This window comes from Puma concolor, chromosome E4 (assembly GCF_028749965.1).
Source record: "Puma concolor isolate L17-30 chromosome E4, mPumCon1.1.hap2, whole genome shotgun sequence".
NCBI classification, from domain to species: domain Eukaryota; kingdom Metazoa; phylum Chordata; class Mammalia; order Carnivora; family Felidae; genus Puma; species Puma concolor.
Window position 1 is genome coordinate 28,760,468 of NC_141683.1, and position 23,115 is coordinate 28,783,582.

At 38.7% G+C, this 23,115-nt stretch overlaps 1 protein-coding gene across 11 annotated transcripts in view; it reads right to left on the reverse strand.

Moving 5' to 3' along the window:
• The window catches only part of PPP1R12B (protein phosphatase 1 regulatory subunit 12B), a 220,153-nt gene that overhangs the window by 90,708 nt on the left and 106,330 nt on the right, over nucleotides 1-23,115 (reverse strand). For 10 of the 11 annotated variants that reach the window (XM_086694641.1, XM_086694642.1, XM_025920940.2 and 7 more), the window contains 2 exons: nucleotides 6,376-6,466; nucleotides 1,858-2,061 (listed from right to left, as the gene is read on the reverse strand). In XM_086694641.1, the coding sequence (XP_086550767.1) occupies nucleotides 1,858-2,061; nucleotides 6,376-6,466 (295 nt within the window). Of the gene's footprint in view, nucleotides 1-1,857; nucleotides 2,062-6,375; nucleotides 6,467-16,640; nucleotides 16,666-23,115 lie in introns of those variants that run through there. The other variant, XM_086694646.1, reaches the window with a different exon arrangement.

Sequence of the window (23,115 nt, forward strand, 5' to 3'; positions counted from 1 at the left end):
ATCCACAGGGTGAGATGTTAGAGGTCAAGTCCAACCAAATGATAAGGAGAGCAGGCTTCTTAAAGAAGGGCTTGTTTTCTATACCAAGACGCTTACTAATAGTAGATGCTCAATAAATAGCCACTGAGCTGAACTACAGTTAGTTAGTTAGCCAGAAAGGAAACAGCTTCTGGATTCTTATTCTGATAATACCATCATGTTGATCGCAGCCCAGCCAGGAAAATTTTTCCTAAATCGACCAAAGGGCACGAGGTAACACTAATCTTGTTAATAAAAATTCCTTTGATTTTGGAATGAAAATAAGAAGAATGGTGGCCTTTTCAAGATGGAGCACTGAAAGGCAAGGTTTTAGTAGAAAAATTAGAAGTTCAGGAATATGAAGAAACAATACAGTTACCTGAGAACAGAGACCAAATCTAAGCATTCTACAAATTTTTGAATATTCTACCAAACTGCCATAACAGGCTTACTGAAACTTAAAAAAATTCCCATTTTCCCCTTTGAACTTTTTTTCCCAACGAAAAAGACAGAGTCTGATAATAAGCCTTAACTTGGTTTATTACAGATGCACAGATAATTATTGCTACATGCAGAGATTGTATACTTTTTTGTTTATAAAGACAGAAGCAATAAAATATAGTAAGCTTTGGAATCCGACAGAACTTGGTTCAAATTCTAGCTTCAGCACTTACTAGCTGTGTGGCCTTGAATAAGTTACTTAACTTCTCTGAGCCTCAGGTTCCTCATATGTAAAAGAGGGACAATATCTTCCTTAGAGAGGTCTGTGAGGATTATATGAGATCATGTACGTTAGGTGCTTAGAACAGTAGCTAGTAATAAGTACTCAATAAACAAATAAACAGTAGCAGATAAAAAAAAGAAAAAAAACAAAATAACCTTAGTTAGTTGATATAGCTTCGCCATTCAGCAATGGACCAAGGGGATTCCTTTCTCCTCTACCTATGATAATGGTAAAATTTAACATCCCAATTGAGACCCTTCTCAGAGTGAAGATGAATGGTATCGCTAATTACAGAGATAACAGGTGTAATATGAACCATCCGAGGTAAACCGGGAGGAGTTACAGTCACCCTAAACATAACCCTATTTGAGAAAGGGAACAGAAGTTAACATGTCTACCTCAATAGTGACATCTTGTGGCATGGGACTGAGTGGTGCTTTGTAAAATCAGGTTTGTAGGAGTCTAGAGAACAATATAATCATGGCTGAGAGAGCACTCTGGAGCCTGACTGGCTATGTTCAAGTTCTTGTTTAACCGCTTCTCATCTGTGTGAAACACTGGGCAAGTTAGTTAACCTCTTTGTGACTCAATTTCCTCATATTTAAAGTGAGGGCTCAGAGGGCTGTTTGAGGATTAGATGAATTAATACATATGAAGGAGCTGAAATAATGCCCAGGATACAGTAAACACTCAATAAATCCTCACATTTCTATTTGTATTTTTATTATACTGTAACCTCTCTTTTTAGGATAGAAAGACATCATTAGTTTAAGAATTAGTTAGCTAAACTTACTGAGGTAATCATTTCACTATAAATATCAAACCATCATGTTGTGCACCTAAAACTAATAAAATGTTATGTGTCAGCATTTCAATGAAACCGGATAAAAAATAAGCATTAGTTAACTCCAAGAGGAAACAAGTGATCACTTAAGGACTGATAGCTTGAGTTCTTTTAGTCACACGGGTTTGCCAACTAGAGACAGACATTATCAGTGTTTTCTAGGAGTTGTTCACGATAAAGCAGCACAGCCCTTGACTGATCAGTGAGGAAGGGATTCCCCACGTTAATGTCCCTGCTTTTAGCACAGTACATGCCCGCAAAAGTGACTTACCTCTTCATCCAGACTCCCGCCCCAGGGTTGACGGCTCTCGCCAGCTTCCTTTGCCGGGACTGCTGAGGGCTCCTGCTTCTCTGTGCTTCCCTCAAGCCCTTCAGTGCCCGCAGGCTTCTGGCTAGGCTGCTCCTGAGCTTGCCGTTCTGCCCTCGACCGGCTGAATGTCCTTTCTGCTTCTTGAAGGTCCGTTAGTGTCACGCCCTGGGAAAACAGCACAAGGTCGGGGAAGTTTCACTCTAACCAAGGAATAACTCTTAATAAATGAGCAGGGAAACCGCCTTAAAGATCTGGTAGTACCAAAGTCCAGTATCAAAGCTCCACAAATGCATGAGGCCATTTCAAGCAAGATATGCTTAAAAATGAACACCTCAGTGTGCAAAGAGCCCAGCCTGAGTCTAGGTACCTTTCAAATGCAATACTTAGCTTTCCACTTTGAGTTCCAGGAAACAGGGCAACATTGATGCCCGTCTGTTGTAGATGTACTTCTCTCATACCCCTAGTTTGCAACATCTTTGTTTGAAAGCTCCATACCCTCCCAAGAGAAAATAGTTATCAAGAGAGATTCTCTGAAGAGCAGATACTAGAAAAACTTAATTTTACTTATGGGAAGAAAAACCAGCTCCAAAAAGGTGAAAGTTCAGAGCCAGGCTAGAACAACAACAAAAGCCAGCCAACCAAAAACATGACACGACCTAAACTAGCTTTACTCTAAGATGATTTTCTAAGTAACTCTAGGAACATCACACAGAAACTTTCCAATAACTGATATTTCCCTCAGGCTCTCAGGAGCAGCCATACGGAAGAAAAGCAATTAGGAGGCATCTGTAGAAAAAGGGAGAAAGAGAGTAAGGACCAGAGTGAACAGATTCTAACTCAAGCAGTTATATGCTCAAGTCCTCAGGAGATGGGAGTTCTAAAGCTGGAAGGTAGTTGAGCAGGTACTATATCCACAACTTGTTTGTTTGTTTTTAAACTAATCATGAATTTAGTCACTCACTCTCTTAATAAATTACTAAGTGTCTTTAAGCACTGGAACTATAAAGACAAAATGATTCCTGTACGCAAGAACCTTTTAATCTAGTGGAAAAGACATAAGAAAGCAGTTGGGTATAATGGAATGTAAGGTTTAAGACAGAATATATGATCCACCAAATTCCGTTTCTGAGAATTTACTCAAAAGAACTGAAAGCAGGGTCTCAGAGAGATCATTTGTTTGCCCACGTTCATAGCGGTATTATTCACAACATACAAACGGTGGAAGCAACTGAAGTGTCCACCGGCAGACCAGTGAATAAACAAAATGTGGTATATACAGAGGAATATCATTCATCCTTAAAAAAGAATGAAATACTGATACATATGCCACAACTTGAATGAACCTAGAAGACATTATGCTAAGTGAAATAAGCCAGCCACCAAAGGACAAACACTGGATGATGCCACTTGTATGAAGTACTTAGATTAGTAAATTCATAGACATAAGAAGTAGGATGGTGGCTGCCAGAAGCTGGGGGGAGAGATGGAATTATTGTTGAATGGGTATGGAGTTTCAGTTTGGGAAGATAAGAAATGTACTGGAGACAGACGGTGGTAACAGTTGCAAAATAATGTGAATTACTTAATGCCACTGAACCACACACTTGAAAAATGGTTAAAGTGGTAAATTGTATGTTATGTATATTTTACCACAAGAAACTAAACCGAAACAAAAAAATTATAGTCAGTCTTGGTCCTCATGGAGGTTATATTCCAAGAGGGGAAAACAGAGAAATAATAATCAAGCAAAAATAAAACAACAGCTGTCATAATTACTATAAAGGAAGGATACTTAGCCTATTTGGGGAAGGTCAGGGAAGACAAGGGTACCTTTGTGGCTATTTATAAAGAACCCTTTTCAGTCCTCAGCTTTCTTACTTGACCTCTGTAGTATTTAAAACTGTTACCTTCACCTTTTACCTGGAAACTGACTTTCTCTCTCTCTCTCTCTTTCTTTCTTTCTTTCTTTCTTTTTTTTTTTTTGAGAGAGTGCTAGCAGGGGACGGGCAGAGAGAAAGGGAGACAAAGAATCCAAAACAAGTTCCGCGCTGTCAGCACAAAGCCCGACATGGGCTCGAAGCCACCAATGGCAAGATCATGACCTGAGCTGAAGTCGGATGCTCAACCGACTGAGCCACCCAGGGGCCCCTGGAAACTGACTTTTCATTTACTTCTATACCGTTACTACTTCCTGGTTTACTTTCATCTCTCTGGTGGCTGCTCCTTTTAATTGTGCTTCATCAGCTCATCGTCCTCTGCCTCCTTAATGCCAATTCACAGCTTTCTCTCCCTTCTCCTCACCACTGCATACTGCGTTCAAGGTCTTGGTACTCCCAGCTTGGACTACTGTAATAGTTTCCTAACCGGTCTTCTAGTTTCCTGGCTTCACAAACATACTTTTGCCTACCACTCCCATCAGTTCTCTGCATGGTGGACTTCCACAAAATATAACACAGATTATATCGGACTCTTCCCTACTACAATGGCTCCCTTAGGAATTTTTTTTCTTTTAAAAACATCTTTATTGGAACAAACTCACATATCATAAAACCCACCGTTTAAAAGTACAGGCATACCTCAGAGATATTGAGGGTTTGATTCCAGACCACTGTGGTAAAGGGAGTATCACAATACAGCCAGTCAAACAAATTTTCTGGTTTCTCGGTGCATATAAAAGTTATGTTTACACTATGTTGTGGTCTGTTAATTGTGCAACAGCATTATGTTCAAAAAACGATGTATATACCTTAATTAAAAAATACTTTACTGCTAAAAAAATGCTAACAATCATCTGAGCTTTTCAGTGAGTCATAATCTTTTTGCTGGTGGAGGGTCATGCCTTTATGTTAACGGCTGCTGACTGATCAGGGTGGCCGTGGCAATTTCTTACAATACGACAACAATGAAGGAAATGTGCTGCGTGGGTTGACTCTTGCTTTCATGAACAATTTTTCTGTAGCATGCGATACTGTTTGATAGCGTCTTACTCACAGTAGAACTGCTTTTAAAATTGGACTCAATCCTCTCAAACCCTGCCACTGCTTTATCGACTAAGCTTAGATAGTATCCTAAATCCTTTGTTGTCATTTCAATAATCTTCACGGCATCTTCACCAGGAGTAGATTCCATCTCAAGAAACAACTTTTTTCGCTCACCCATAAGAAGCAACTCCTCATCTGTTCAAGTTTTATCATGAGATCACAGCCATTCATCCTGTCTTCAGGCTGCACAGCTAACCCTAGTTCTCTTGCTATTTCCACATCTGCAGTTATGCATCCCACTGAACTCTGAACTTTCAATTTGTGTGTGTGTGTATATGTATATATGTATACACACACACACACACACACACACACACACACACACACACACACATATATATAGACAGTACCTGCAAAGTGCAATAAAATGAGGTCTGCCTGTATACAAGGCAGTGATTTTTAGCATATTCACAGACTTGTACAACCATCATCACCATCTCATTTCGGAACATTTTACCACCCCAGAAAGAAACTCCACGTTCATCAGCAGCCCCTCCCCATCCCTCCTTCTCTCTCACCCCTGGCAACCACTAATCTATTTTCTCTTTCTCTGGCTTTGCCTATTCTGGGTATTTTCATATAAATGGAATCATGTCTGGTTTCTTTCACTTAACATAAGGTTTTCTTAAGGTTCACGCACATTGTAGCATTAACATGTATGAGTACTTCATTTCTTTCTATTGCCAAATAATATTCTACTGTATGAATATATAACATTTCGTTTACCCGTTTCTCTGTTAAGGGAAATTTGTATTCTTTTTTTCTCCAGTTATGTTAACTGCTTAATTTATCTGGTCTGCTCAAAGGTTCAGCTTGTGCCCACTACCACTATGCCTGCTAAGGAGAGCTGAGGCACAACCAGCCACACAATGCTAAACCTTGCTGCAGCTGGGAGCCCAGGACTCAACTCTACAGCAAGCCTGCAAGCTCCACACATGGAGTTTGGTATGCGTAGCAAGTTAACTCTACCCAGAGTTCAGAGATGACCCTAAATTTGGGATTTGGGCTACTGTGAATAATGCTGTTATAAACATCTATGTACAAGTTTTTGTGTGGACATATGTTTTCATTTTCCTTGAGTAGATACCTAAGAGTAGAATTGCTACATTGTATGGTATCTGTATATATAACATTTTGAGGAAGTGCCAAACTGTTTTCCTTTAGGGATCTTAAGATGTGGGTGGCCCCTTAAGCACAAATGGAATGATGAGTCTTGTGAAGGAAAGGAGATAAACCTGCTCTGAACCTGGAGATATAAAAGTGAGAGTGGGTAGGTGTAGCTATAACTTCATCTGATACCACGTAGTGTAAGATTTAAGACAGGTGAAAACTTTTACTACAGTGGCTGGAATAAGGCTCTCATCTTACTGTTTTTTCATCATAGCTCCAACAGAAAGGAAGGTAGACAAAATGACATAAAAAAGAAGGTCACACTCACTTGAGTAGACCTTCGAGTCTGCCGAGCTTGTCTGGAGCGTGCTTTCCGTAAAGATTCTGCTTCCTCATCCCGTACAGGAGTCAGATATGACCTGCAAAGAAAAAAAGTAATACCAGAAGTAAGATCTTTGCTACCTGTACTTGAGGAATGACAAGGGACTTCCACATACTGAAGTGATTTATACACTCTAGGAATGAATTTGGGCAGAATCAAAATGATAGAAACGCTATCAGTGAAAATGGCATAATCCAACACATTACTTTTATTTATTTATTTATTTTTAAAATTTTTTTTTCAACGTTTATTTATTTTTGGGACAGAGAGAGACAGAGCATGAACGGGCGAGGGGCAGAGAGAGAGGGAGACACAGAATCGGAAACAGGCTCCAGGCTCTGAGCCATCAGCCCAGAGCCCGACGCGGGGCTCGAACTCACGGACCGCGAGATCGTGACCTGGCTGAAGTCGGACGCTTAACCGACTGCGCCACCCAGGCGCCCCAACACATTACTTTTAAATGTATTACTTTTCATGCAGAATCATGTCATCTGTGAAATGAGAATTTCATTTCTTCTTTCCCTACCCTTACAATTTTTATTTCTTTTCTTGATTTAATGCTCTGGCCAGAACCTCCAGGACATGTTGAAAAGGAGTAATGATAGTAAGTTTCCATGCTTTGTTCCTGCCTTCAGAGAGAAAAAGCATTCAGCATTTTATTACTGTGATGTCTAAGATTTCTGTAGACACTGCTTCTCAATTAATTAATTGAGTTAATTATTTTTTAATCATTAGTGTGTGTCAAACTTATCACATGTGTTTCTCCCCCATATATTGAGATTATTATCATTTTCCTTCTTTTTTTGTTACTAAGGTGAATCACATTGAATAATTTTTGAATGATAAAATAACCTTGAATTCTTAGGATAAGCTCAACTTGGCCATGATGCATCATATTTTTTTTAAGAAATATTTAATTTATTTTACTATTTTTTTAAAGTAAGCTCTATGTCCAATTTGGGACTTGAACTCACAGCCTTGAGATCAAGAATCACATGTTCTATCGAATGAGTCAGCCAGGTACCCAGGTACCCCTATATAGATTGACTTTTATATAAAGTCAGTATTATTTAATTTAGGATTTCTCCATCCCTGTTTATTAGAGAAATTGGTCTATAATTTTCCCTTCTTATAACAACTGGGCAAGTCTGGAAATTAAGGTTATAAAAGTTAAGAAGTGTTTTCTCCTTGTCGATTTTCTATAAGAATTTATGTAAGATTAGGGTTGTTTCCTCCTGGAATAATTAGTAAAGTGCACAATGAAGACATCTGGATTTTAAGTGTTCTTTAAAAAAATTTTTTTTAACATTTATTTATTTTTGAGAGACAGAGCATGAGCGGGGGAGGGGAAGACAGAGAGGGAGACACAATCCCAAGCAGGCTCCAGGCTCCAAGCTGTCAGCAGAGCCTGATGTGGGGCTCGAACTCACCAACCATGAGATCATGACCCTAGCTGAAGTCAGATGCTCAACCGACTGAGCCACCCAGGCGCCCCTTAAGTGTTCCTTATGGGAGGGTTTTAAATGAGGGGTTCAATTTCTTTGATTGATTTAGTTAGGCCTAGTCAGATGTTCTGTTTTGGTAGTATTTGTTTTTCAAAGAACTTTATATTTTTACATTTAGTGGCACAAAATTGTTCATAAAATTCTTATAGTATATTTAAAACGTTTTTTTTAATGTTTATTTTTGAAGCAGAGAGAGACAGAGAGTGAGTGGGGGAGGAGCATAAGACAGGGAGACAGAAACTGAAGCAGGCTCCAGGCTCTGAGCTGTCAGCACAGAGCCTGACATGGGGCTCGAACCCACGAACCATGAGATCATGACCTGAGCTGAAGTTGGACACTTAACCAACTGAGCCACCCAGGTGCCCCAATTCTTATAGTATATTTTAATTGTCATTTTAGAATCTGTAGCAATGATTCTCAAATTCTTTGGTCTCAGGACCCTTTTACATTTTTAAAAATTACTGAGGACCCCTGAAGAACTTTTGTTTATGTGTATCTTTTAATATTTACCTTAGCAGAAATTTAAAAAATATGCACTTAGTATTTAAAAATAATCAGCCCTATTACAAAAAGTTACATCAATAACTTATCTTTTATGAAAAATAACTGTATTTTCTAAAACAAAAAAATTTAGCAAGAGTCTTTATTTCATTTTTATAAATTTTCTTTAGTGCTAGCTTAATAGGAGATAGCTGGATTTTCATACATGCTTCATTCAATATGTTGCAATATGGTGTTTCAGTTAAAATATATAAAGAATATACAGTCTTGCACAGGTTTGTAGTTGGAAAAGGAAGGAGTATTATAATAGCTGGTAATTATGGACATTTTTCCTTGATACTATACCAAAACTGAAGTGGTAGTTTCTTAAAGATTAGCAACAATGTGGAATCTGAAACCATGTTAATTTATTGGTCTATTGGTCTATCTTGCACTTTGAATGGACCTTCTTACCCATGCATGACTTCGAGTTATTGTACACTGGTCCTTTGGAAAACATTGGTGCAGATCTTCCAAATGGTGACACATTTCATTACAGAATAATAATTTTATAAGTCACATTCGGTAACAGGGGGTAAGTTCCTTGACGTTGGCCTTGGCAATGATTTTTTTGGATTTGATACCAAAAGCAAAGGCAACAAAAGCAAAAATAAATAAGTAGGACTATATCAAACTAAAAACATTCTGCACAGCAAAGCAAACCATCAACAAAATGAAACGGCAACTTACAGAATGGAAGAAACTATTGGCAAATCATATATCTGAAAAGGGATTACTATCCCAAATAAAGAACTCATACAAATCAAGAGGGGGAGAAAAATCTGATCTCACATGTGAAATATTAAAAAAAAAAAACAACAACCTCATAGATATGGAGAACTGATTTGTAGTTAACAGAGGCAGGGAGTAGAAGGTGGGCAAAGTAGGTGAACATGCTCAAAAGGTACAAACTTTCGTTTATAAGATTAGTAAGTCCTGGGTATATACAGTATGGTGACTATAATTTACAATGCCATATTATGTATTTGAAAATTGTTAAGAGAGTAATTTTAAAAGTTCTTATCATGAGGAAAAAATTGTAATTATGTGTGATGATGGATGTTAACTACACTTAGTTGTAATCATTTTATATTTATTAAATTACTAAGTTTTACACCTAAAACTAATACAATGTTATATGTCAATTATATCTCAATAAAAATAATGGAAAAATAAAACATAAAAAATCATTCTTTAATATCACCTTTAATATTTTATTAAAAAATTTTTTTAAATTATTTTATTTTTTTAGAGGGGAGGGTAGAGGGGGAGAGAGAGAAAATCTTAAGCAGGCTCCATGCTCAGGAGGAGCCCAGCACAGGGCTCGATCCCATGACCCTGAGATTATGACCTGAGCCAAAATCAAGACCTGGAAGCTCAACCGACTGAGCTACCCAGGTGCCCCCACCTTTGAACTTAAGACAGTCTTTAAATATTGGGAAGCAGCAGTCAATAATACCACTCATAATGGGCAGACACAAGTTACCAAAATTCTAATTTCTGCTTGAAATTTAAAGTTTTATAGTTGGCAACAAATACTTTGTGACAGTCTCACTTTGTTCATTTTCAAGAAAATGTCTGCTGAATACCCAAGTCTGGAAAACCATAGCCTTCCCAGTCATTCTTTCAAGTAAAAATGGTATTCCAGGATAAAAGTAGTCAGTTCTTTTTTCTTCCTCTGGACTCCAATTATAAATACGTTAGATCTTACTGGCCATGATCTATTCATTTATTTTGCTTTTTCTGTATTTCCCATCCTTTTCTCTCTCTGGGTTTCATTCTGGATATGTATTTCTTTTTTAAAGTTTTATTTATTTAAATTGTTTCTAGACGCAATGTAGGGCTTGAACTCACAACCCTGAGAACAAGAGTAACACACTCTTTCAACGGAGCCAGCCAAGTGCCCCCATTCTGGATATTTTCTACTGTTTATCTAACTAGTTCACTAATTACCTCTTCAGCTGGTCTACTATAAATTTACCAGTTGAGTTTCTAATTCCAATTATTAAATTTTCAGTTCTAGAATTTCTACTTGATTCTTTTTAAAACAGATTACAGTTCTTTCTTGAAATTTCCCATCTTCTTTTTTCTTAACAATATTAACCATAGTTAGTTTAAAGTCCATGTCTGATAACATCAATATCTGGATCTTTTGTTATTGTTTATTTTTCTTAGTCTTTTGGTAAATCAGTCTTTTGGTAAATTTGGTATGTCTGCTAATTTCTGAATTAATGCCAAATATTTTTTAAAATATTTGAATACATGTCTTTATAAGGAAAATTATAAGTGCGGGAAGTTGCCTTCTGGACCATTTTCACATTATCTGAGAGATGCAGTTTAAACAATAAAAAATATAGTATTTATCACATTTATTATTTTTATTTGAGAGACAGAGAAAGAGGAGCACATGAGTGGGGGAGAGGGTGAGGGAGGAGGAGAGAGGGGGGAGAGGGAGAGAGAGAGAGAGAGAAAGAGAGAGAGAGAGAGAGAGAGAGAGAGAGAGAGAGAGAGAGAGAGAAACTCAAGCAGGCTCCACTCTGAGCATGGAGGAGACTCAATCCCACAACCCGGGGATCATGACCTAAGCAGAAATCAAGAGTCAGACCCTCAACTGACTGAGCCACCCAGTATTTATCACATTTAATGCTGAACCCATCACTCCTCAGAAACTGAGAGTCCAGCAAGGTTGAGTATAACAGTCAAACACCTTTAATGAAAAATGTAGTGATAACTTGCAGCTCTGAAAGATGTCATCCTCCAGAGAGGATATTCTTTTCCTCTGGCAGTTAGGTTAAGGAAGTGATTCTCAAACTTTCATCTACATCAGAATTATTTAGGGGGTTTGTGAAATACAAATTGCTAGGCTCTACCCCTAAAAGTCCTGTTTCAGTAGGTCTGGAGTAGGGGCCGAGAATTTGCATTTCTAGTTAGATTTCCGTGATGCTTCTGACATCACACTTTGAGAACTACAGGGCCAAGACAAGTGACCTTAATCTACTTTGAGATTGAGATGACTGGAAGATAGCCTTCAGTCTTTGCAAGGGCTGGTCTATTTCTGGTAAGCCTTTACTTCTAGAATGTAGCCCATCAGTGGTCCCAGATGAAGGTATGGGGCCCCTCTTCCTGAACTCTAGTTCCCTCAGCTCCATGAGACTACTGAAAATCCTGCCCAGTTTCTTAGCCTTATTGCTACGGCTTTACTACTCAGCAAATGCCTCAAGGGGAAAAGCACAGACAAATGCTGGATTCACCTCTTTTTGATTTCCTTCTCTCCGGGATCTTGATCCCTCAAGTCGTCAATTCCTTAATCCAATATCTTCAAAGATACTTGTTAATATTTGTCCAGTTTTTTTTGTTATTCTCAGTGAGAGGAGTTTGTATACTAGATAGGCCATGGCCTGAAGCAGAAGTCCCCAACCAAGCTACTCATTCATTCATTCATTCATTCATTTATTCATTCATTCATGTAGACTCCATGCCCAATGTGGGGCTTGAACTCAGCACTCTGAGATCAAGAGTCACATGTTCTACTGACTGAGCCAGCCAGGAGTCCCCAAGCTTCCCTCAACATAGATTAGTAAACGGGAATTCTGATACATTTGTCAATCCACTGTAAATTTGGTATATTTGAGTCCTTCCTTAATATGCTCCTCTCCTCTGGGTGAAATGAAAAAAATTAAGTCTCCAAATTTACAAAGCTGTGGACCAGACCCTGGAACTGATGACCACACTAAGGACTAACTCTCTATGAAATTCTGCCTCAGTTACCAACCAGCCTACTCACATGTCATTTCTACCTGCAAAATATATAGACCATCACTATTATACTTAATTTTTGACTGTTAAAAAATCTTCAGCTGGTCTACTATAAACTCACCAGTTGAATTTCTAATTCCAATTATTAAATTTTCAGTTCTAGAATTTCTACTTGATTCTTTTTAAAATAGATTACAGTTCTTTGTTGAAATTTCCCATCTTCTATTTTCCTAACGATATTAACCATAGTTAGTTTAAAGTCCACTATCTACTATCTATGCATAGTAGATAGGAGCCACAGTGAAAGAAAAAAGCTTCAAACTGGCTTATCCCACTGCCTGCTCTAGGGTTTAATAGAATGAGAGAAACAGTGTTAGTAAAAGCAGGTCTGGTAGGTAAGATCAATAACATTTTACCTGAGCTGAAGTCTTGAATATTTGAAGTCACATATGTTTTTCATGGAAACATTAGAAAACAGACAAAAATGTAAAAACAAAAATAAATGAGAATTCCACCACATGAAAATAACCCATTTTCATTCTATAACATATATGTCTGGATTGTTATCTATGTATATATCTATGTATTTAGGTTTTGTTAGTGAGTATCACATATACTATTTCGTTACCTGTGTCAATATAAAATGTTTATGATTTAAGTTGAAAAAAAAATATAAAGACAAAACCCAGAAAACTCCAGTACTTGAATCTATAAATATTTTTGAGGAAGGAAGAAACATTTTCATTCATTTTTCTTTACCTAGATGTGTATTCCAAGGTTCACAAAGTGATGCACCTGACCACAGCTGCCTTGAGGACGCACTAGGGTTTTGGTAGAGCCCAAGTCCTTGTACTTTCTAAAGTCTAGACCATGTGGTGAGCAAACTCTGGTCATGAGCCAAATCTGGCCTGCCATATTTTTGTAAAGTTTTACCTAACTGCGGCAACAGAGTTTAATATTTGCAAAGAACACAAAATAGCCTGCAAAGCCTAAAATATTCACTATCTGGACTTTACAGAAAAAATTTGGCAACTCCTACACTAGGCCAGACCCACACTCAACACACCTTGCTCTCTCTGAGAAGCAAGCATTTGAGCCATCCATGAAATCTGAGTGCTATACGATTGCTATGAATCCTTATTGCTATGAAAAGAAGATAGGTCTGTGTTCACAATATAGTATAATAGAAAGTATAACAGAATCCACGGCTTTAACATATACCTCTGGCCCTCTTACATCTAGATAAAACTAGGCTAATGTCCCCAGTTCAGGGGCATAGAAAGGAATTCCAATGCCAAAATCCTTTGATTACTATATCTGTCTACTATGTTTCCTTGAGGGCAGGAAGCATTTTTCTTTGTATTCACTATGACTTTGAGGTTGCATAATCAAATTCAAATTTGATTTGAATTCAAATAATTACAGAAATTAGCATGACTACCCAAAAATAATTTGTCCTCTGCATCTAAAATCCATAGGGTCCCTTGTATACCACAGATGGACTAATTTTGCTCCAAGAAGCTGTGTAAACAAGATGCCTAGCAAATCACCAGTGAACATGAAGAAAGTCACAATAAATAGAAGACCTAAAATATCTTCTGACAAGGACAGTGTAGTGATAAAGTACCCTGACATGGGACTCAAACTGCTTACTAGATAATCTTGGATAAACTATTTAAGTACTCTAAACCCAAGTTTCTTATACAACAAGGATATTAATAGCTGTAACAGATATTAGCAGGTATAGACAGGGTTGTTGGGAAGATTAAATAAAAAGCATATGAAGTACTTAGAACACTCGCTGGCACAGAGTAGGTACTTAGTACAGCTTAGCCGCTGCTGCTACCTGAGCACCACCACTCCTCCCATTACATTATTCTCCATACTTCATTAAAAGCTCAGCAGTGGTATTTTGGAAAAGAAAGGCTGGGTGTACTGTAATATCGATCCCATCTAATCTAATAAAGGAGTTCCCCTTAATTATTTTTACCAGAAATGGATAACTCATTTGGAAGAGGTCTTAATTCCCTTGAAAATATTCTCCATGAAGGTTCAAAGAGCTATCTAAGTAAAATAAAACTACTTTAAGTAGAAGAATGAAAGAGAAATTGCCAGGATCTCCAAGGCAAGAACAAAAGCTGGTTTCCCTAGAATGATGAAATAAAATTTTTGTCTGGAATTGCCAACAGGAAATTGATTTTTGAAATAGCTTTAAGGAGTCCTATATCTAAAATCTGCACTGAACAGAGAGGGTGCTTAAAAGGTTAGCTTCAAACAGGGAAGGACCACGTTGAGTATGTGTCTTTTATAGCACTTGTGAGGCCGTGGTCATTAATTACAGAATAATTAATGGTCTTTTAAGACAGCTTTTAATTCCTTGGACTACATCCTATGTATAAGGATACATAGATAAAGGTATTCCAGAAAGGTCAAAAAGAACTGCTTCAACATCCATCTGGGAGTACACATAGCTAGCTAGCTATAGGAGAAGGCGACAATTTAGAGGAATAACAGAATCATAAACCTGTGGCTAGAGGCTTTATGACGTCAAGAAGTCATCTGATTTAGGGGAGCCTGGGTGGCTCAATCAATTAAGCATCTGACTTCAGCTCCAGTCATTATGTCACAGTTTGTGGGTTTGAGCCCCACATTGGTCTCCTCACTGACAGTGTGGAGCCTGCTTGGGATTCTCATTCCCTCTCACTCTGCCCCTCCCCTACTCACGCTTTCTCTCTCTCAAAAATAAATAAACAAACTTAAAAAAAGTCACCTGATTTAATTCTACGACTTCACCTAGAGATGTCAGATTCCTGTTTTGTCAGATGAGTTGATCAAAGCCTAAGGAAACATTAACATACTTACCTAAGGTCACAATGCTATTCAGCTGCAGACCTAAAGGGGCTATAACCATGGTCTCCTGCTTCCAGTACAACGTTTCTTATCTTACAGCCCTGCAATTCCACCCAGACCATGCTATCCTAATTATGAGGACTTATGGATAAGACATTTCTTTTTCCAAATCTAGCAATATGAGGAATTCGTGAATAAAGATGTCTGCCTTGCATTAGACTTCTCCTACCTTCCCCTGGTGTCTCCCAACAGTATACCATAATCAACACTCTATCTTGGCAAAGAATGGTTTTTATATTTTCAGAGGTTGCTACCAACATGTGTCATAAAAAAAACTGTAAGTGACAGGTGATATGAGGGACTAAATTCTCCTTCAGAGGATGTAGTTGACTCTACACTTACCAGGGCCCTATCAGGTAGGTTTTAGTTCAAGTTCTCCTTGCTATTTCTTTCTTTTTTTTTTTTTTTTTTTTTAATTTTTTTTTTTTTTTCAACGTTTATTTATTTTTGGGACAGAGAGAGACAGAGCATGAACGGGGGAGGGGCAGAGAGAGAGGGAGACACAGAATCGGAAACAGGCTCCAGGCTCTGAGCCATCAGCCCAGAGCCCGACGCGGGGCTCGAACTCACGGACCGCGAGATCGTGACCTGGCTGAAGTCGGACGCTTAACCGACTGCGCCACCCAGGCGCCCCTATCTCCTTGCTATTTCTAATTGGGTATGGGATGCTAACACTGAGTAGAATACTGAGTTCTAGTTTTAGTTCTGCCATTACCTACTTGTTTGGCGTTAAGAGAATCATTTAATTTCTGGTACCTTAGCTTCTTCACTTACAAAATGAAGGGTAAGTCTATAGTTTTAAGGTCCCATGTAGCTTTAAATCACAGTGAATCCATATTTATGCTGCTTCTGGACAAATAGCCTCTAAGTCTTCTCACTAAAATGCTCATTCATCGGTTCTGGTCAGATAATAAATTTCCTGTATCCTATAGGTCATTTTCTTTGGTATAGTCCAACAGAACTTTGTATGATAATGGAAAAGTTGTGTAATTTTTAATTAAATTAAATCTAAATAGGTACACATGGCTACCGGCTACCATATTGGACAGCACAGCCCCAGAAGTCTTGAGAATCCAATTAAGGGATGTTATCACCAAACTCTCTCCTTAAACTTGAAAACTCGATTCAGCTCATACAACATAAGCCTAACAGAATGCAGTTTGTCAGCCAGTTAAGTTTAAAACCAATTGATTTTATTTTCTTCTCAAAGATTAAGTTCCCATTTTCTTCTGTGCTTCTCAGAGGCATTATTACATTAATTTTGCATTTTTATATGTGGCACTTTTAAGTTGTATAACGTAGTGCTTAAAGATACCATATCTTTAAGATATTTATAGATACGGCAAATAGGATCAAGCTCACAGATACAGCACACTTCAGAGATACTTTTTTCCTTACGGCAGCATTTATACTCTGCTAACCCCATATGCCTTACCCCGAACCACCCTGCTTTCCCTCTGCCCCCTTTACAAAGAGAGCGCCGAGAAAACAGACTGTTACCTCCTCGCGCAGGCCTGCATAGCAGAATGAAGGTCAAAAGATGTGTGGAGACGAATAGCAAGAAAGGTAAGTGGCTGCTGGGCAGGACTGCAGTCTCAGCACCCGGTCTCCCTTGGAAACTAGAAAAGGCTTGCACTTCCACTGCTATCCAGCAAGCCAGAGGCAAAGCTTGCAATTTGCTAAGAACCTGCTACTAAGAAGGAGGAGGAAAGGAAGGGGAGGAGAAAAGGCAGGGAAAGCAAAATCTTGGGGCTCGGTAGAGCCAATGCTGTTAATAGTGCCCAAAATATCATCCCATTAGATGCATATTTTATACACTGTACCAAACCAATCAATACTACTTCTCATTTCATAGAGAGGGGAGGGGGAACTTTCTCCTTCATGTGAAAGAAAGACAGAGTTAGAGAGATGCAGCTTTCTCATTCTGGATATGATTTCATCTGCCCTTGGGCTATCCTAGTTGCTGCATCTACCCAAGTGGGCTGTAAATACTGCCTCACTAGAGGCTCAGGCCCAGCCAACTGGCAAATGTCAACAGTGGTAAAGAGAGAGACAAAAACAACACATGACCGACAAATGCAGGGACAAATTTCAGATCTGGCATAGATGGCTTAAAGCTACATAGAGGGAGAGTGTAAGTATTGCTCGATCGGAGAAGCTAATAACTACAGATCCGAAAGACTTCTAGATATGATTTGTGTCACATATCAGGATATGATCTGATGTCATAGCTTAGGGACAACTGTATTCAGAAAGTGACATATTCTCTTCCTGTGACATATTCTGTGTCATATTCTCTTCTCTAGTTCAACACTGAGATCAGAGCTAAAGTTTAAGCAAGGAATCAAAGCTACAACTCCACTAATCAGAATAATTATTTAAAAAGGAGAGAGGATTTCCCTTGGCTAAATGAAGCATTTCCTGAATCCTTTAGAGCAGTAGTTCTCAACAGGGAATAATTCCACCCCCCCCCCCCCCAGGGGACAATGACAAAGAATGATCTGGCTCAAAATGTCAATAGTGTCAAGGTTGCAAACTTTTTCTGTAAAGGGCCAGATAGCATATCTTCCAGGCTTTACAACGCTACTCAACAACTCCACTGTAGGGCCAAAGCAGTCATGGGCGACATATAAACAAAACGAATGGGCAAGCCTGTGCTACAAAGGCAGAATTGAGCAGTTGCAGCAGAAACCATATGGCCCACAAAGCCCCACATATTTACTGTCTGGCCCTTGACAGAAAAAGTCTGATCCCTGCTCTAAACTCTTAAGTTATATAGCACCAAACTACAGCTCAGAGGACACCTTTTGCTTTACAAACAATGTGAGTCTGGTGTTTCTGTGACCTAGCTTTGAAAAGTACTATATCACCTTGAATTCTTGTACTTCTGAACATTTGTTCCATTAAAAACACTCCAGCATCAAGTGCCAAAGCCAGTTTCACAAATGACAATGTTTTATGCATGTAGGTCACTCGACAGTTAGTTCATTGGTCAGACAGGTGTTAGGGAGGCCAAGAATGGCAGATTCAGGTGCCACAAGCGCAAGTGCTTCTTTATTTCATACCCACAGGCTGTACCGACAGGGCTTGGCCAACTGTCTCGAATATTTATTACTAACTACAAAATAGACCAGGTCAACTTCAGCACCACCACTCAATTTTTTTTTTTAAGAAAAAAATTCAAGAAAGTCAACACACAAAATATTCATGGCAAGAATCCAAATATAGAAAAATAGGGGAAACAATTGAGTAGATTATGGAATATCCATAAGACACTTCCAGACACTGGAAGACAAACTGAAAATTACCACAGATACATAACTTGCGAAATATTAGTATCTTGAATATGTAAAGAACTTATACCAATTTAAAAAAAGACCAAAAACCCAAGAAAAAATAATTAACAAAGCATATAATCAGGGAATTTGCAAAACAGGAAATCCCCAAAGTCTATAAACATAAGAGAAAATGTTCAGTTTCACTTAGCGATCATGAAATGCAAATTAAAACAAGGAGAAACCACTTCATCTTCCTTAGATTGGCAAAAGCAAAAACCACTGACCTTATCAAGTATAACATTAGTTGTAAAGAAGTAAAAACTCTCATACACTGCTGGCGAGTGTAAACAGGAGAGCAACCTGGCATCTCAAGTAAAGACGTACTCACTCTTTACATCCAGAAATTCCATTTGAAAATAAACACCCTTGAGAGACTGTTACACATTTAGATAAGGAAACATGAACAAGAACGTACACAGCAATATAATTAATTAGTATTAGAGAAAGAAAGAAAGAAAGAAAGAAAGAAAGAAAGAAAGAAAGAAAGAAAGAGAAAGATGACCTAAATGTCCAAGAGCAGACAAAAAATAAAACCAAATTGTGGTATATTTACACAATGGACTAAAGTGAGCATTCAAAATGAACAAAAAAATGCTAAGTAAAAACAGCAGGTTTCAGAATGATATGTACACAACAATACAATTCATATAAGGAACAAAAACATGTAAAAGTAGTAATGTGCGTATACATAAAAAGAATACTAACTAATAAAACTTTGCAAATGGTTTTACCAAATTCAGTATAGTGACCACTTCTAGGGAGGGAGTCCAGGGGATGATACCGGGGAGACATACACAGGGGCCTCAGCTATATTTTTAATATTTTATTTAAAAAAACACTGAAGCTGGGGTGCCTGGGTGGCTCAGTTGGTTGGGCGGCCAACTTTGGCTCAGCTCATGATCTCATGGTTCTGGGTTCGAGCCCTTTGTCGGGCTCTGTGCTGACAGCTCAGAGCCTGGAGCCTGCTTCCGATTCTGTGTCTCCCTCTCTCTCTGCCCCTCCCCCACTTACACACTGTCTCTCTCTCCCACTTTCTCTCTCTCAAAAATAAACAAATGTTAAAAAAATTTTTTAAAAACACTGAAGCTAATATAGCCAGGGCTTGACTGGGCCAGAAAACTGATATGTTGGGTATTTGTAATATTTAATAATAATATTTTAATAAGAAAAAATACAGCATAATCTCAAAATCAATGCAACATATAAGGATGTTAGCAGAGATATTGCTGAATGGTAAGATTATAGATAACTTCTATTTTCTACTTAAAATATTCATATTGTAGAAGATTTTATAAACTTTAAAAACGTTCAAAACTGATCATTAATATTCCAAGGACTGTTTCAAGCAGTAAGATGTATTTACTTATATTCCACACTTAGAAAAAAACCTTTTATTGTCATAGTCAACAGTGACATAGCACAGGTACTTTCTATGATATACTAAAGTAACATAAATATTTCTGAAAAAAATGCCCTCGGGTCAACCTTAGAACAGAGAAGGAATGAGAGTTTAGGTTCAAGAAGGAGGCCTGTGTTAGCAGCAGGTGGGCTCTAAATACTAAGGTCAGTGGACTCACGCACTCCTCTCACCCACTCCAGAAACTGGCCTCCAGCTGCTGTAATCATGAGTATGGCCTACCTTAGGAAAAAGGGGGCACCTGGGAAATAGAAAGAACACCCAAACCTGTGGGTTTTTAACCCTTATTGAACAGTAACATACTCATACCAATGAGATTTAAACTGTCATCTTTTCCCAAGGGGGGAGGGGGGGGGAGGGGGAAGGGTGGGGAATAATTACATATAACAAAATTTTGCCATCAGGTTCAGAGATTTCTGGACTTTTCTGAAGCTCGGGTTAAAAAGAGAAGGGTCTAGAATGGAAGAACTCCTTAAAGGACCCAAATCAGATTTATTTTCAGGAAGGCCTATAAAACAGATCAATTATCTTCCCTATCCAATCACCCCACTTTTCAGATGACTCAGATTCCTGTAATTAAGACTCAGTAGCACTTTTTATTTTTTTTATTTTTTTATTTTTTAGGTTCCATTGTCTTTTTTTTCTTTCTTCCTTTCTTTCTTTTTTTTAAAAAAAAATTTTTTTTCAACGTTTATTTATTTTTTTTGGGACAGAGAGAGACAGAGCATGAACGGGGAGGGGCAGAGAGAGAGGGAGACACAGAATCGGAAACAGGCTCCAGGCTCTGAGCCATCAGCCCAGAGCCTGACGCGGGGCTCGAACTCACGGACCGCGAGATCGTGACCCGGCTGAAGTCGGACGCTTAACCGACTGCGCCACCCAGGCGCCCCCTTTCTTTTTAATATATGAAATTTATTGTCAAATTGGTTTCCATACAACACCCAGTGTTCATCCCAAAAGATGCCCTCTTCAATGCCCATCACCTACCCTCCCCTCCTTCCCACCCCCCATCAACCCTCAGTTTGTTCTCAGTTTTTAAGAGTCTCTTATGCTTTGGCTCTCTTCCACTCTAACCTCTTTTTCTTTTTCCTTCCCCTCCCCCATGGTTCTCAGGATCCACATAAGAGTGAACACATATGGTATCTGTCTTTCTCTGTATGGCTTATTTCACTTAGCACCACACTCTCCAGTTCCATCCACGTTGCTACAAAGGGCCATATTTCATTCTTTCTCATGGCCACGTAGTACTCCATTGTGTATATAAACCACAATTTCTTTATCCATTCATCAGTTGATGGACATTTAGGCTTTTTCCACAATTTGGCTATTGTTGAGAGTGCTGCTATAAACATTGGGGTACAAGTGACCCTATGCATCAGTACTCCTGTATCGCTTGGGTAAATTCCTAGCAGTGACAGTAGTACTTTTTAAAAGTCAGGTTTCCTGAGGTATAATTTACACACAGTAAAATTTGCCCTAAAAAGTATACAGGTCTATGAGTTATGAGTTTTCACAAGTGCATATTAACCATCACCACAATCAAGATATAGAACAGTTCCATCACCCCCTAAAATTTTCATGCCTCTTTGTAGTCAGGCTCACCCAAGTCCCAGCCTAAGGAGAATTTTTTCATAATTACACAAAAGCTTTAAAACTTGCTATTGAAGGAATGCACTGACTTTTTCATTCACACTAAAAAGTAGTATGTAGGGGCACCTAAGAGGCTCAGTCAGTTAAGCATCTGTCTGACTCTGGATTTTGGCTCGGGTCATGATCTCACAGACTGTGGGATCGAGCCCTACACTGGGCTCTGTGTCGACAGCACCTAGCCTGCTTGGGATTCTCACTCTCCCTCTCTCTCTGCCCCTCCCCCACTCACACAGTTGCTCGAAGTAAATAAGTAAACTTTAAAAAAAAGTGATATATAAACCAACTAACTGCCCTAGCCCACTAAATTAGGTGTTAGCCTAACAAAAATGAGCCTAAGATCTAGTGAAAATAAAATTCCTTATATTCTATCTACCACTGGCCACTCTTTAAGTTTCACGAAAGAGGGGGCTATTTTTTATTTGTCATTACATCATTAACATTTAGCACTGTACCTAGACAAAGTAGGTGCTCTGACATGATTACTGAACTGAATTAAGGTTATGAAGGAAATTCACAGTCTGAGTTGGTCCCAATTACTTATTCATTTATTTACCATTTTAAAAGCTTGGTCAGCAGTGTGTTGGTCCATTCATTCATTTTCTTCCTTCCATTTAATCAACAATTTTCCCATCCTACACTGTTTTTTTTTGTTTGTTTTTACCTACTCCAGATACTGTATTTCAAAAGAAAGAAGTGCTGATTTCCAGCAGGATCTTGTGATATATAAAGTAGTGATAATTAAGATTTAAGATAAGAAATGCCATGCCATAAAGAGATCATATTTTGGATAGGAAACCCAGTATTATCTGTGGGGTGAGAAGTAAAAATAAAGGAGGTGATCTGAAACGAATCTGAAGAGACCGGGAAGAGGCTTCCTAAAAAACGAGGTGGGGGACAACATTGCTTATGGCACCATTCTCGGATTCCCAGCAGGAGAGTGCATTGCAGAGGATGGACTGGGAGGAGGGGCCAGGGGGGAAGAAGGCCAAGGCCAAGGGTCCAGCTGGGAGGGCTGGAGTTAACAGAGAGAAGTGTGGATGGAGAGGAGAGGGTAGGTTTGAAGGATTCTTGAGAATGACACACAGGACTTGGTGAGAAGTAAGAGTCTAGGCTTCTAGTTTCATTTCTAAGTTTCTCAATTGGGTGACACTTATGCAGAATCACTGACAAAGATTTTTTATAATACATGAAAACAGACCTCTCTCTCTCTAGCCTTTTTAGGTCAGAGGGAAGGGAATGGTTTGGTTTGTTTATACTCCCTTTCTATAGAGGACTCAAGAACTCTTCAAGAAATGTGCATCTGTAACAATACTTTACTTTGATGAGGAAATATGGGGGAAAGGAAAACAGTGGCCAGAAATGGCTATCATTAGGTGTCAGGCACTATTCTAAGCAAGCGCTTTCCATACAGTGTCATGAAGCTCAGCAGAGAGGTCTGGGCTAGAAATACAGACAAGAATGATAGCTGAGGCGACTGGAGTGGACAAGACCAGCTAGAGAGTCCTGAGAAAGGAAAAGAAGGAAGCCTGAGGAATAATACGTAAAGTGTTTGCCGAAGCTAACAGGCTAA